Source organism: Papio anubis, unplaced genomic scaffold (assembly GCF_008728515.1).
Source record: "Papio anubis isolate 15944 unplaced genomic scaffold, Panubis1.0 scaffold663, whole genome shotgun sequence".
NCBI lineage: Eukaryota > Metazoa > Chordata > Mammalia > Primates > Cercopithecidae > Papio > Papio anubis.
The window spans coordinates 27,019-43,643 of NW_022166856.1; the positions used below are offsets into that span (position 1 = coordinate 27,019).

General features: G+C 38.3%; 1 protein-coding gene across 2 annotated transcripts in view; it reads right to left on the reverse strand.

Moving 5' to 3' along the window:
* Positions 1-16,253, reverse strand: part of LOC116273422 (alpha-2-macroglobulin-like) — a 30,287-nt gene extending 14,034 nt beyond the window's left edge. For both annotated transcript variants that reach the window (XM_031662483.1, XM_031662482.1), the window contains exons 1-9: positions 15,439-16,253; positions 14,666-14,815; positions 11,640-11,801; positions 11,073-11,184; positions 9,399-9,513; positions 7,092-7,320; positions 6,262-6,388; positions 5,800-5,921; positions 5,118-5,169 (exon numbers count right to left, since the gene is read on the reverse strand). In XM_031662483.1, coding sequence (XP_031518343.1) covers positions 5,118-5,169; positions 5,800-5,921; positions 6,262-6,388; positions 7,092-7,320; positions 9,399-9,513; positions 11,073-11,184; positions 11,640-11,801; positions 14,666-14,815; positions 15,439-15,615 — 1,246 coding nt within the window. In that variant the 5' untranslated portion in view covers positions 15,616-16,253. The remainder of the gene's footprint in view (positions 1-5,117; positions 5,170-5,799; positions 5,922-6,261; positions 6,389-7,091; positions 7,321-9,398; positions 9,514-11,072; positions 11,185-11,639; positions 11,802-14,665; positions 14,816-15,438) is intronic.
* Between the last annotated feature and the right edge of the window lie 372 nt (positions 16,254-16,625).

The following is a 16,625-nucleotide window of genomic DNA, read 5'->3' on the forward strand; positions in this document are numbered from 1 at the left end:
AATAAAGCAAGATGATGGACTAGAAAGTCTCAGGATCTTCTCTCCCTCCACAGAAAGTCCAACTAGCTACTATCCACAGATCAGAAAATCTATTTTGAAAACCCCAATACTTGGAAACAAGTCTAGAACACATACATTGTTCACAGAACTGAGTGAAGACAAATTAGAAGGGTAGGAAGAATGGTCTCGCTTTGACCATGTCACTGTTCCCACTCCTTTAGGTTAGCACAATGCCAGACAGAGAGGATTCCCCTGGGGTCACAGTTTCCACAGAGGGGAAAGAGAACCAGAGGTAGACATCAAGATTCTCAAGTATTCAAAGACACTTCTCAGGAAGCCCACTCTGGTCTCATTTCACTGGGAACACTGGAAGTAATGGCATGACTAGACTACCTGAGGTCAGGTAGAAACAAAGAAGGACAGAGCTCACAGTGACCAGCATGTGCATTTTAGTAGTGCTTCTGTGTTTCTGCCAGCTATGGCACTCATTCAGAGACACCAGCCAACTGCATAGCCCATCTGCAAAACTGAGCTGGTCACTTTCAGAAGCATGGTGGGAAGTTCAACCTAGCTTGAGTTTCCAGATGGCCAGTCTGTAAGCCCAGCTTCAGAGCTTATGCCAGTGATCCCACCCAGGTAGGAGACACTTCTGTGCATTTCATAGAAGTGTAGGGGTTAAATACGCTTGACCTGGGAGTCTAAAGGGTGGCTCAACTCAGCCAAAACCTCACTCCATGGCTCCATGCACAAGGGTGGGGTAGCAGTCCTCTATTATGCAAATCTAAGAAGTATAGTATTTATTTCTGTCCAACCCAAGCAACAACTCCACCTAATCTCACAGCCCAGATTGTGACCCTGTCTACCTTAAGGTCCCAAATAGCAGAATCATCCAGCCAGGCAATATATCCTGTGACTGGCCTGACCAGAGGCCCTTGCAGTACCCAGCCAGCAGCTCCACCAGATAGCAGAGACCAAACAGTGATCTTGCCAGACAGCAAGGCATAACCAGTGGCCCTACCAAACATAAGAGCAAAGGCAGTGGCCCAGCCAACTAGGGAACCCATGAAAAACTCTGCCTGCTCAAGGTTGTCACCAACTGATCTTTCCAGAATTATAGGCTAGACTAAATAGCAAATGTTTATCCCTGCCAAAGAATACCTATAAAGGCCAGAAGAAGTGGCTTTCTCCTCAAATGCACAAACAATGCAAGGACAAAGGATTATGAAGAATCAAGGAATCATGACACCTCCAAAAGAAACTGACAAAGCTCAAAAAATTGACCTCATAGAAATGAAAATCTATAAAATCACTGACAAAGAATTCTCCTCTTGAATAATCCTCTTGAAGAAATTCAGTTGACTACAAGAATATATAAATACAAAATTAAATGAATTTGCAAAACAATACACCAACAAAGTGAGAAGTTTGACATGAAATAGAAACAATTATCTGCAACTTAGCTAATATTGTAAAATAAAAAATAAATAGAAACAATTAAAAAGAAACCAAATAGAAATCCTAGAAATAAAGAATACAATGACTTTATTTAAAAATACAATAGAAAGCTCAACAGTAGACTTGGTCAAGCAGAAGAATCAGTGAGCTCAAAGACAGAATATTTGGAATTATCCAGGCAGAAGAGCAGAAAGACAAAAGAATGACGAAAGCCTATGGAAATTATGGGACATCATCATGAAATCAAACCTTTGCATTAAAGAAAGTCCAGAAGAAGGAGACTATAAAGCATATTTAAAGCAATAATGAAAAAAAAAAGAGTACAGAATCAGGAAAAAAAAAGAAAAAAAAAAAAATCAACATGGCTGAAAACTTCCCTGATCAGGGGATAGATGCCAGCATCCAAGTACAGGAGGCACAGAGTTCTCCAATGAAATTCAAATGAAAGAATTGTTCACTAAGACACAATAATTAAACTATCAGAAATCAAAGACGAAGAAAAAATTCTGAAAGCAGAAGGTGATAAGAAACATATCACATACAAAGGAATTCCAATACAACCATCCATGGGTTTTTAGCAGGAACCCTGCAGGCTGAGGGAGAGTGGAATAATATATTCAAAGTGCTGAAGGAAAACAAAAATAAAAACAATGTGTAATCAAGAATTCTTCATCCAGCAAAGCTGTCTTTTAGAAATGAGGGAGAAATAAAACATTCCCAGACAAACTACAAGCTAAGGGAGTCGTCAACATTAGTCCTGCCTTCAGGAATTACTGAAGGGAGTTCTTTAAGCTGAAACAAAAGGTTCCTAATTAACAATACAAAAACACAAAAGCACAAAATGTAATGGTATAAGTAATACAGAGCCATATTCAGAATACTCTGTGACTGTAATGATGGTATTAAAAGTACTTTTATCTCTAGTACAAGGGTTAAAGGACAAAATATTAATAACAAGCATAGGACAGTGTGATTAAATCTGGAGGAGATTATGTTAAGTGAAATAAGCCAGGTACAGGAAAACTCAGTGTTAGAATGCCCCGAATTCAGCCATCCAGAGTTTGCATTACTAATTATTTAAGGAAACATCCCCTTTGGTATGTGATATGGTTCTTATCACCTTCTGCTTTCAGAATTTTTTCTTCGTCTTTGATTTCTGATAGTTTAAATGGTGACCCACTGTCACCATTTATTTTCAAAGTAGTACTGGAAGTATCAGCAAGAGCAATCAAACATGAAAAAGAAATGAAAAATATACAAATTGAAAAGGAAGAAGTAAAATTTTCACTGTTGGTGATGACATTATCATATATTGGGAGCTCAAAAGACTTCACAAAAGGGTTGCAAGAACTTATAAATGAATGCAATAAAGTTGCAAGATACAAAATCAACACATAAAAATCAGTAGTATTTTCTATACACTAACAATGAATGATCAAAAAAGAAATAAAAACAATCCCATTTACAATAGCTATGAAAAAAATATGTAGAAATAAATCTAATCAAGGAGGTGAAGTGTACACTGGAAACTATAAAACACTGATGAAAGAAATCAAAGAGAACACAAATAAATGAAAAGCATACAATGTTCATGGATTGGAAGAATTAATATTGTTAAAATGTCCACACTACCCAAAGCAATCTACATATTCAACGTAATCCCTATCAAATTACTGGTGTCTAGTTATGGAATCATAAGTGTCATCAACAGATGAATAGATAAAGAAAATTTGGTATATATACACATGGAATTCCATTCCATTTTAAAAAAGAAGAACATGCTGCCATTTAGGGCAGCATGATTAAATCTGGAGGAGATTATGTTAAGTGAAATAAGCCAGGTACAGGAAAACAAATATTGCATGTTCTCATTTGTATGTGGAAGCTAAAACATTCAAATTCACAGGAGCAGAGAGTAGAATGGTGGTTATGGAGCATGAGGCTGGAGTATAAGGAAGATTGTGTTCAAGGGACACAAAGTCTCAGACAGAAGGAATACATTTTTTTCTTTTTGGGATCTATTGCACAGCATGGTGAATATAGTTAATAATAGAGTGTTGTATGTTTCAAACTTGCTTAGAGAATTTCAAACGTTCTCACCACAAAACATAAGTATTTGAGATTAGCTTGATTTAATTATTTCACATTCTATTCATAAATCATAACATCAGTTTGTATGCTGTAAATATATACAATTATAAATGGTCAGTTTACAATGTAATTAAAGAACAACAACCAACCAAACAAATAAAACTATGCATATCTACACATATGCTCTCTGACTCAGGAATTTTTAACATTTTGGTATGTACCCTAGCTGTATTTGTATATGTTCATAAGGAGGCTATTATTATAATTAACTAATTTTTTTAAAGCTAGCAAATAGTTGAAAAAATCAATATAGGAAGACTAAAACACTAAGCAGAATTGTGATATATTTATATTACAAGATTAAAAGCAATGAAAAGGAAAGACCTAGATCTACAATTTGACATAGATAAATCTCCAAGACAGGATGCTGAGTAAAAAACAAACAGTGATTTATACAATGAAACTTATACAGTTTATTATATGTAAATCACACATCCACAAACATATACATCTACACACATTATTTCTAAAGATAAATGGATGACAAAGTACTGAAAAATGTTCAGGGGGTTGACATTAACCTTTAATATGATGTTCTCTTTTGTTTTTTTTAAATAAGAATATATTTTTATATAATTAGGTAAGCAAATTTGATTATGTTGGTAATTAAAATGAAATTAAATAAAGCTATTTGATGATTAGGCCTTACACCTAAGAGATAAATCAAAATAAGGAACTCAGAAATGGAGAAGTCATGATAAAAGGATTGAATGATAGGTACTCAATTCACTTAAATGTAGAAATAAGGCTAAATGACGAGGAAAGTATGGTTTTAGGATACATTTTATATGTTACATCTTGGCCACAGATGAATAGGTAAAGTATTTAGTATTTAGGATGAAAAACATACTAAATAGAAATTGTAGGTAGTCAGAGTATGGTGTTGATTCAGTGTTGGTTTGGGGTGAGAATGCGTTGTGCTGATACATTTCTTAGTGTATTAAATTTTTACTGTAAGTTTCTTAGTGTATAAAATTTTTACTGTAAGTTTTACTGTAAGTTTCTTCTCAAATGATTGATAGAGCATTAGGTACAGGATAGGCATCAAACAAACATTAATATGACAATAATGGTAAAGGCCATGACAACTTTTTCTTTGGGAAATAGCAATCCCATTATCAAATACCGTTGGCTATGCAAAACTCAGTGTTAGAATGCCCCGAACTCAGCCATCCAGAGTTTGCCTTACTAATTATTTAAGGAAACATCCCCTTTGGTAATATTCATTTTGATTCTACCCACTTTCTACCTATGCCCATACCATACACTGGTCAGAAAGTCATTTGATGTTTGCATAGGTGCTACATAGATCAAGACTCAGAATGCAGGCCTAGGGATATTCTGATCAAATTACTTGGCCTTCCTAAGAACTGTTTTCCCCAATTGTCAAATGCATTGATGCTGCTTCAGGTCTTAGATCACAGAGAAAGTGTAGGAATAATATATAAATGTTCTTTGAACTTTAAATGTTAGACTTTAATGTTTTTTAAATTATGATGGTTGACTCTTACCTGATGGACAAAGCAGGGAGTTGAATGTTGTTTCCTTCTCTAGTCCTTCAGGCTTTAGGTAAAAGAAAGAAAAGTTAGTGAGAATGGACTGACCTTTAGAACATGTGTGTTAATGGAGGGACCACAGATATCTGGATAGTGAAGAGAAGGATTTGAACTGTATTATCTAAGAAAATTCTGTACATATAAGCAATATATGTAGGAGGTAATTTTATGCAAGAAAGTAAATCAAAGGGAGGCTGGGCATGGTGGCTCACACCCATAATCCTAGCACTTTGGGAATCTGACGTGGGTGGATCACTTGAGGCCAGGAGTTCGAGACCAGCCTGGCCAACGTGGTGAAACCCTGTCCCTACTAAAAATACAAAAATTAGCTGGGTGTGGTGGTGCACGCCTGTAATCCCAGCTACTCAGGAGGCTGAGGCACAAGAACTGCTTGAACCCTGGAGGCAGAGGTTGCAGTGAACAGAGATCCTGCCACTGCACTCCAGCCTGGGTGATGGCAAGACTCTGTCTCGAAAACAAAAACAAAAACAAAAACACCCCAACAAAACAGAAAGTAAATCAAGAGACAGAGAGATACATGAGAATAACATTATAAAATATCCATATATTATTATTATGTTACCCATCTATATTACTATATATTATCATGGACTATATATTATTTAGGCTTACTTACTTCAACCAACAGAGGCTTGATGATTGTGTCTTTCTTTCCATATTGAGGGACTGAAGCCACCTCAGTTCCACACAGCTCTTGAGACTCTAGTGCCTCTGCACTCACAGTGAAATTCACATTTCCTGGGAAAAAAAAAAAAAAGGCCAATAGAAATGAATGCCATCTTCCCCTTCCTCCATGCCTCCAAACTCAAGATTTATAAATGTTCAATGCTCTGTAAACTTTTGTTTTATTAAAACACAGAAGCAGGAATGGAAACATGCAAATGAGAGGTGAATGATACTGGGAATTCAAGGTGGAGATGTTGAGGATATCTTTGTAGGTATCTTAGAATAAAAGACAAAGGAAAAAAATCGCAGCATCTAGCGGTCTTTTCCTGAAGGAAGTAGCACTCAGTATAAGGTTCCCACTGCCATAGGCAATCTTTGAGTAAAGAATTACCTCTAGGAGTTTTTTGCTCACCTAATGATTTTGGGGTTATTGCCCAGGACACAGTTTGCCGCCCGTTTGCACAGATGCAGTGAGGCTCTTGTTCCTTCTCCACTGGGACAGCTAGGAAGGCGGGAGAGGCTTCCAGCTGCACACTGACCTGAAACCACACATAAGAAAGAGAGTAGAGGGGGAAGGAGAACAGAGGGAGAATGGGTTTGCAATAAAGCATCTTGAGGAATTGGTTAGATTTCAGGTTGCCTCACATTAAAGATGATATAAATGAAGATCAAATACCTGAAATACATTTAAGTGGATCTGACATATAAATCTGAGTTATTTTGGAAGCAACCTGCTCTTTCACATGATGGGACCAGAGGAAGGGAAAGGTAATGATGGCATGCTGCTCTACCTCTTTGGTCTGGAACTTTGACCATTCGCTCAGATCTCCCAGCAGAGGATACAAGACTTATAAACAGTTATGGTTTCAGCAGAGGTAAGATGCTCACAAACAACTTTTAAAATTAGGTTTAATATAATGAATGAGCTATGAAAAGTTAAATATATGAGATCGTAGAGGTTGAAACCTTATGGAATCTGTCATGAGAATAAAGTCCTGACTTTTGTCATCCCTGTCAGGAGTCTTCATACCACACAAATACTAACTTTGAAGGGTTATAAGGGCTAGCAACTTGCTTTATGGTGCAATTTGGTATTTGGAGATCTCACAACCTGTAACTTATACAATCATGAATATCTAGTAAGCATAGTTTGCATACAAGAGTTTGTCAGTACTCCTAGGAATGCAACTTTTAATTTACTTGATGGCTACCTTGTGTGTAATTGAGGAAAGAGATCCTTACCCGGATGCATTTGGGAAGGTAGTTTAGGACCGTGGCCTTGAGTGTGAAGACCTCTCCACGGATCACAGAGTAGGGCATTGTGAGCTCCACAAAGAAGGGCTGGAAGGCTCGGAGAGAGGCAGTGGAAGAGATACCAAGTCCAGCGTCTTCAGACAGGCAGAAAGCCCCTGCCTTCCAGTCAGTGATGGTGTCAGGCACTGTTACTCCTACCTCAGCCACACCTGATGAGCTGGAGAGGAGGGAAAGTGAAGGATAGAAATGAAGCAGTTAAATACATCCTCTCTAGGGAGAGAATCCCTAGGAATGATTCTACTGTCACGACTTAAAAACACTCAATAGAAAGACCAATAACGGAGAGTATAATCAAGGATTGAGATGGGGAATATAAGGCCTTTTCTTCCAGCTGTTTTTAATTGTAGTATATCAGAATTGTAGCATAACTTTTTACAGACAATATAGTTATAAATGTAATATGCAGTTTGAGATTGTTCTTCAGTTCTCTTCCCAAAAATGCTGTTCCACTGAGGGCTGCTTTATAATTTTAAATTCTACTACTATTGTGTATAGTGGGTCTGACTGAATCTGTATTTAACTCAGGATTGCCAACCAATGAGGGATCTCTTACAGGCATTAATCTGTGCAGTACTTGGTTATATTTGGTCTTTATGCCCATTTTCTGGAAATCTTAGAATTAAATTTGCACAAAATTTTTTAGCTCTGATGCAATTAGATTAGTAAGACTTCTTAGCTGATGTATTTACGTTAAACATCTCCTGAAATTAGCAATGCGTTTGAAAGAAGTACTTCAGTACTGAAAAATTAGCTAACAGCTCCTAGTTAGGCTTCGTCTACCCACTTCCTCAGTTGCTGACTGAGTGTTGGGCTTCTAACTAGCCTGCACGGGGAAGCAGAAGGGGCAGGAAAACGATCGACTTACAGGGAGCCTGAGAAGCAGTAAGGGCACTTCCCATGCCTCCTTCCCCCGGCTCACCCCACAGATAAAACCAGGTCTCCAGCATACCCCTGGGAATAATTTGTCTATGCATCAAGCACCCCAGCGTCTACAGCTCCTACCTAAGGGTCGGGCTCCTAAATCACCCAGGAGTAGTTGGAGCTCTGCAATCAGGAGTCTCCCTAGACCACAGTGAACATAGAGGTGGTTTTAAATAGGCCTTTGAGCAATGCCAGTGGCTACCTGCCCCCAACCACCCCTTGCCTCAATACGGAGAGAACAGGCAAAATCTCCTAGCTTCCGGTCTCTCCCTCGAAGGAGTTTGTCTACACACATTTCTGGCTGCCTCCTAAGGGTTGGGCTTCTAAACAGTTTGCATCTGGGAGTGAAAGGGAGAGGTAGACAAGACTCCAGGAGCCTGAAAGGGAGCATATGGCCATTCCCACTCCTTCTCCCCACCTGCGCCACTGGCTTGTTTCAGGGATAAAACTCCATTTCCAGTATCACTTTGGAAGGAGTTTCTTCACTGTCCTGGGTACAAATGCACATTGCCACAGCCATTATGGAAAACGGTATGGAGATACCTCAAAAATTTTCAAATGGAAACTACCATATGTCCCAGAAATCCCTCTTCTGGGTATACTCCCAAAGGAAATGAAATAAGCACCTCGTAGAGATATATGTGTTTTGGTGTTCATGACAGCATTATTCACGGTTGTCAAGATATAAAAACAACCTAAGTGTCTGGGTGAATGGATAAATAAATTGTGGCTATGCATAATGGAATATTATTCAGCCTTAAGTCGAAGAAGATCCTGCCATTTGTGACAACATGGATGAAGCTGGGGGAGATTATGCTAAGTGAAATAAGCCAGACACAGGACAAATACTGCATGATCTTACTTGTATGTGGATGCTAAAAGAAGTTGAATACATAGGAACAGAGAGTAGAAGGGTGGTTGGGGTTACACGGATGGGGAGAAGCAGGTCAAAAGGTACAAAGTTGAAGTTATGTAGGATGAATAAATTTAGAAATCTAAAGTACAGCATGAGGACTATAGTTGATAATATAGTCAACTATAATGACTATATAGTTGGATACTGAAACTTGGCTAAAATGATAGATTTTAGGTGCGCTTGCCACGCACACAAAAACAGGTAACAATGTGAGCTAATAGATGTGTTAATTTGCTTGACTGTAGTAATCATTTCACTGTGTGTATGTGTATGTATATCAAAACATCATGTTGTACATCATAAACAAATAAAACAATAAAAACAGGAAAACTAGCAAAGAATTGAAAATAGTGAGGGACCTCTATCGTTGCATATTGTATATGCAGGAAGTTACTTACTTTACCACCACCAAATCCCAGATCCATGTCTCAGGGAAGTACTTTCGTACAGTCTCTGTGTGAGGCTCTTCAAGTTGCAGCTTGCGTGCCTGGCCTCTTCCCATTACATCTGCATCTATGTTGGGTGAGGGATAAGATACTACAATAAACATACAGATAAAGCTTATGAGAGAACGTAATAGTTGTCACCAAAAAAAACCCAAATCGTCTGATGAAATAGAGAGGAAGGAGGAGAGGGCACTTGGGTCATTAGGGAAAGCTTCTTTGAGGAGGAAATATGTTGGATGTTGGATGACTTATGAAGTATTAGAATAAGCTAGGAGTGGCCGGGCGCGGTGGCTCACGCCTGTAATCCCAGCGCTTTGGGAGACCGAGGCGGGCAGATCACGAGGTCAGGAGATCAAGACCACCCTGGCTAACACGGTGAAACCCCGTCTCTACTAAAAAATACAAAAAAAAAATTTAGCCAGGTGTGGTGGCGGGCGCCTATAGTCCCAGCTACTCGGGAGACTGAGGCAGGAGAATGGCGTGAACCCGGGAGGCGGAGCTTGCAGTGAGCGGAGATCGCGCCACTGCACTCCAGCCTGGGCGAACTGGGCGACAGAGTGAGACTTCGTCTCAAACAAACCAACCAACTAACCCACCGCTCCCCCCCCACAAAAAAAAGAATAAGCTAGGAGTGAGCTGGGGGAGGAGGATCATAAGCAGAGGCTATAGAGAGTTTGGCAGACAGAGGCTTGGATTATCTGTGGGGCACAAGGACTTTGTGGAGTCCTTGGTGGCTGCTGCCGCTGTGCTAAGTGGAGAGTGCTATGACACAAGGCCGTGAAGAGGGCAGGAATCCAAGTTTCCATTGGTGTGCTCCTCTGCAGGAGCAAGGAAAAACTAACACAGATGTTACGACAGTGGCTTTGAGAAACAGTTTACAGGAGGGAAAAGTTCAGTGATAATAAAGACTATTCTCTATCGTGTCAGAAGATTACAGTTAGTTTCTTTCACTCTATTCACCTTCTAGTAAGGGTGTGCTGGTCAATATTTCACAACCAGCTCTCTGGAAAAAAATTGTGCATATATAAACTTATACATGCATAAATTTACTATCAACCTTACTGATAAAGGATGGCACAATATAATTTATAAATAGTAAAATACACCATAGACTTCATAGTGAATTCTGTAGAGCCAATTGATTCTCCCTAAATGCTTTCCTTGATTTTTGACCCTCTTTTCTCTGCACTCAACTTATCCTCAATCATGATTTGACAATAAGGGACTATAAATAAATGCTTGATTACTATTCAGTTCATCAAAGAAGTAGCTCATGTCATTGATGAATGTGTGTGGTTCCAACATCAATATTGGTTGATGTGTTGGGGAAGTTGAACAGCGTTTTTACCTGACTGATGGAGAATGTAGTCCTGTTTTGTGAACATTTCTATTTCTCTTTACACTAATCCTATGCTTGGAAACTTTCTCTTTCCTTTTCAGCCTAACACATCTATCTCCATTTACTAGAATTTGAGTTTATATTGCTATGTGACCTTGAGCAATAACCATAATATGTATGACTCACAAGTCCTTTCTTTTGTTAATTTTTGTCACATTGTATCTTTAAAAAAATTTAAAAGCCAGTGAATATATTAGGTAATACATATGTATTAATTTTTTGTTTACCATAATAACCTACACGTAGAACTTCAGGTCCATTCCTTTCATACTGTTGAAGCTGTGGACATATTTTGGGTTTACGAATCTTTGAGTTGGTGAATGCCTTTAAGCTCATGTCCTGCAAAGGAAATTATTATCTAATCAGTAAATATATATTATAAAATATACATAGGTGGATACTTCTTTTCATTGAATTTGACAAGCAATCCAGTTAACTTAATATTAAACTTTGAATATTCACATGTGTAGAAGGGATATTTGTATACTTAAGGAGGTAATTTTATTCTTTTCATTAAACTCTTTCAACAGTAATTATTTTGTATATACGATATTAATAAACATCACAGAGCAATTAATTTCTGTGAAAAAAGGAAACTTGAATAATATTCCAGAAAGTTCCAGCTTAGTTCAGCAGCTTTTAGCAGATCTGCTGCTATTAGTGGAGAAGCCACTTACCTCTTTATATCCCATTACCCTCAACTAGGACATGAAGGCATTCAAATAAAGACTCTTTTCCAAGTGTAATATTTTAAGAACCTTAAGATCAGACCATCTACAACATAAGGATTTTACCTGTAGGAAGCTATATATATCCTTTTCATTTGTATTTGATACTGGAGTATATGTGATTCCATTAATATAGACATTATGACGATTGACACAGTCTTCATCGTCCTGGTCATTCAAAGGCTCAGGGAAGCCAGTGAGGTCCTTTACTGGTAGCAGGTTATAAACCTGTACAAATTCAAAAGACAAAAAGGCAAACTTATTTGTGACTTTTTTTTAAGTTCAAGGAGAAAAGAATAGGAATAATGAACATCAGTCTTTCTTTGAGTGCTCTCATTGCTCTGATGATTTATAGTGGGTATGGATCATTTTCTTGACACAGTGTTTTCATTTTGAAGATGTTTAACAATTTTAGGGAAAAAAAACACTCCATCTAAGTACTCAAGGGCCATACTACTTCGTTACACAGTTCAGAGGCCGCCACTAGACTCAACACTGGAATGAAATAAAATTTTATTAATTGAAAAATCGAGGTCTGATGTATATGTGACATTGCACAAAGCTTTGAGATGAGAGAAGGAAATGATAGTTTTGTGCTTATCTTGTGGTAAGCAACAAAGTTAATGGGTGCATGTTCTAAACAGGCACACGATAGGCATATCCTCTCTCCACAGGATATGATGGCATTTTCTTAGGTATTATTAGTGGAAACAAAATGCTCCAGATCTTCATATAATACATAAAACTTTAACTGTAAAATCCTAGGCATGATGCTTTCAAGTCCATTTGAAGGTGAGAAGACAGACAGACATAAAAATTGTGATCATTACATTGCATTATATTTGTAGGAGTTTAAAACTGATTGACAAGAACGGATGAACAAAGTGAGTGGTGTGATGAAATTAGACACCTTCTCAAAGTATCTTAACATTTCTCCTTTCCTCTCCCTGCTTTATTGTGGCATATTCCATAATTATCATCTGTCTTACCTATGGGACAGACAATGTAACTTCCATGAGACATAAATTTTTATCTTTCCAGTGGCTCACTGCTTGATCTCTACTAGCACTTAGTATAATGCCTAGAACACAGTGGGCATTAAATAAATGTGTTGAATGAATGGCCTATACTAGTAGCAGCAAAGTATTTCACTGGTAAAACACTAATCAAAGGTTGAGAAGAGCTGGTGTTTTAACTCGGGTCTACTACTAAATCCCTGAAAGCTTCGGCTTTATTATTAATACATAGGATTGTCTGCCTTATCTACCCATCAGGGTTGTTATAATTTGAAAAATTCTTTGAGAATTATAAAATTATGTTATTCAAAACATAAAACATGTATATTATTTTCCCACATATCCTCTTGAGATCCTACTGCTGAAATGTACTTACTGCTTCCTTTAGAAGTATTCTAATATTTTCAGTTAAAATCCCATTAGAAGGACAAACAAGTAAGAAATATTTTCTTATAAGTTTCTATTTCAGGAAAATAAAAATACAAATTTCTCTTTGTTCAATTATGGTAGTAGAAAAAACTTCAGTAAGAGGTTATTACAATTGGCCTCATATTAAAAATCTGAAGATGTGAAAAAACTACTATTAGTACATGCCGTTAACTAGTTTTTGCTGTTCCAATTCAGCATACCCTTTTGCTATTTCTTCTATTAGCTCCATATTTTCAAAGATTTCAGTTATCAATGTCAATTATATAGTAATTCATTTTTCCTAAGTTCCTCAGAGATAATACATATTAGGAAGTGGGAGCTAAGCTTTGAGGATGCAAAGGCATAAGAATGATACAATGGACTTTGTGGATTCAGGGGGAAGGGTAGAAGGGGGGTGAGGGATAAAAGGCTACAAATTGGGTACAACGTATACTGCTCGGGTGATGGTTGCACCAAAATCTCAGAAATCACCACTAAAGAATTTATTCATGTGACCAAACGCTACCTGTTCCCCCAAAAACCTATGGACAAAAAGGGAAAGTATTCTGATACTTCCGTAGTGTAAGGCTGAATGGGTCAGAATGGGGTAGCAATGCAGAGATGATGGAAATGATGGAAATGATGTGTAGCTTGGGAAAGCAATTATTTCAGCAGATATAATTCTTTTTTTTTTTTTTTTTTTGAGATTGAGTCTTGCTCTATTGCCCAGGCTGGAGTGCAATGGCATGATCTCGGCTCACTCAACCTCCACCTCCTGGGTTCAAGTGATGCTTCTGCCTCAACCTCCCAAGTAGCTGGGACGACAGGCGCTACCACCACCTGCCTGGCTAATTTTTGTAGTTTTAGTAGAGACGGGGTTTCACTGGCCGTGTTGGCCAGGCTGGTCTGAAATTCCTGACCTCAAGTGATCCACCCGCCTTGGCCTCCCAAAGCGTTGGGATTATAGGCAAGAGCCACCAGACCCAACCATAATTCTTAGAAAAACAGAAATGTGATATTTCCTTTAGCCTGTGTAGTCTTAGTACAGGTACCTGTATCACTTTCGTTAGGCTTTTTGAAACGTTGAAACTAGTTTGAAAACTCCTATTATTGGTTGCACAGAGCTCTGGGATTTTAAGGACTTTGGGTAGTGCATGGTCTTTTTACATTTTAAATATATAATTTCCAAATGGCTTCCCTGATTGCTCAGTTAATCCTTTCTTTTATTTTGCATAACTACACTTCTCTTATAGCACTTCTCACAATCTGCTCTGTATTCTCTCCAGCCTTGCATATACGGATGTCTTGACACAATCAGAAGATTTGAGTTTGCATTGCTATGTACACTTGAGCAAGAAGCTTAACATATCTGAATAACGAGTCCTTTTTTGGTTGTTAATTTTCATCACATTTCATCTTTTAAAAAATTCTTTTATTTGATTCATTATACTGTATTAAGCGATACTTTTTTTTTTTTACCTATAGAAGTGAGTAGTTTTGTATATATATAAAATTCCTTACCAATGAAAGCCCACAAGAGAGCCCAAAACAATTAATTCCTAGATAAATATAATTTTAATTGATCTTATCCTACTTATCCAGGCATTTTTCCTTGCTCTGAGCCCCTGGCATGGCCCTTCTTGATTCCTGAGGCTGCTGAGAACTCACCGAGGACGCCGAGAGCTCAGCATCAGGCTTCATGAGCAGCACGCTTTGGTCCACAGCACGGAGGGCGCAGAGGGACTGAGGAGCCGCTGTGACTTGCAGGTGGGCGTGTGAGGCTGGGAGGCTTTGTGATGGGCGGAAGCTCAAATCCACCTGTGAAATTGGAACAAAAGGTCAGAAAAGCAAATTTCCCGGTTTACCCATGCATTCACTCGCATTTGCAGTGTTCCTCATGTACAATGTATAACCACTCTGCTTGACTTCGTGGAGGGTTGGCATTATGTCAATCCTGAAGCTTTTTGTCCCCTACACTTCTCTTTCCTTCTCAAGAATCACTTGAGCCATTAGAATTATTTCTAATTATTCTTATAAATTACTAGTCATGAAATGCCATTTTTATCTTTGATACACGGCAAGGTGCTTATTAATTTTGGTGGAACGTGCATGGGTTGAGGTGCTCTTGCATTTTTTCTTTTGGCTCCTTAGTAGTCTCAAACACGTGCTTACATATTTCCCAACATTTTACCATAGAAGAAGGGAATAATGTACTCTGAACTGTGTAATTGGTAAGAGGCAATGCTAGGAGAAGTTTGAGAGTTTTGTACCAGGAATCAAGTGATTCTGCTTCTTAGTATGACTCTGCCACTACCTTGCTGAAAGTCTCTGGGGAATTTGTTTAACCCTTTTGGCCCTAATGTTCACATGTATAAAACAAACGATAACAGTAGTAACTTCTAGTTTAAAATGTTGAAGATTTTATTATGTAAAGTACCCACCTTGTTGTCCAGACAATTTTCGACCTTGTATTTTGCAGAATCCCCAATCACGTCCCCAGTAGGTAAAACGGCATATATGAGCAACCGAGCAACAGGAGCAATGTCTGACTTCACAGGGATTGAGATGGAAAAATGGCCCTTCACTGGGGCACAAAGAGAATGAGAGGCAGCGATCATAGGTTAATGACTATTTCCATTAGTAGATGTAAAAGACATAATAAACAGAAGATGTAACAAGTGGAGGACTGCCTCTAAGGACTCTAGCTTTAGAGAAAAACCTTATCAAAGCCCTCTCTCCTCTCATAAATCCTATACTATGTTGATTTCTCACCAGCTTTAAGCTTCAGATCACCTACATAATGTTCTGATGCTCGTTAAGGGTATGAAGACATCCAGTTCACTACCATTTGATCTAGGCCTCATATTAGAAGAGGGAGATAGAACCTGAAGTTACGAGATGTAAGAATAAGAGTTCAACACATTGTATTCATGCTACATCCACTTTAACCTTCTATGAGCCAATATTTGATTCTTTCTCCATAAGAGGAACACCATGCTCCTTCAGAAGTTATTTTTTGATGCCTATGTAGATTCTTGAGAGGTTGTATTAAGTTTCCTTCAGTCTGCTGTGGTGCTTCTGTGTTGCTACAAGAGCTAATGAGAGAGTCGACTACTGATACTTTTTTAGCAAGTTATCTTTTAGAGTCTATTAGACTAGGAGCAACCTTCAAAGGTTTATATTATAACATATTTGCTCATGGTAAGAGTGCAGTTCAGTGGCGGAAGTACCCAATTTAATGCTTCATAATTCATAACTATCTTGAATAAAAAAAAGATATTTGTAATAATATAAATGATGGCTGAACGTGGTGGCTCACTCCTGTAATCCCAGCACTTTGGGAGGCTGAGGCGGATGGATCACGAGGTCAGGAGTTCGAGACCATCCTGGCTAACACGGTGAAACCCCATCCCCACTAAAAATACAAAAAATTAGCTGCGCGTAGTGGCGGGCACCTGTAGTCCCAGCTACTCGGGAGGCTGAGGCAGGAGAATGGTGTGAACCTGGGAGGTGGAGCTTGCAGTGAGCCGAGATCACGCCACTGCACTCCAGCCTGGATGACAGAGCAAGACTCCGTCTAAAAAATATATATATATTTATATGAATATATATAAATATATATTTATAT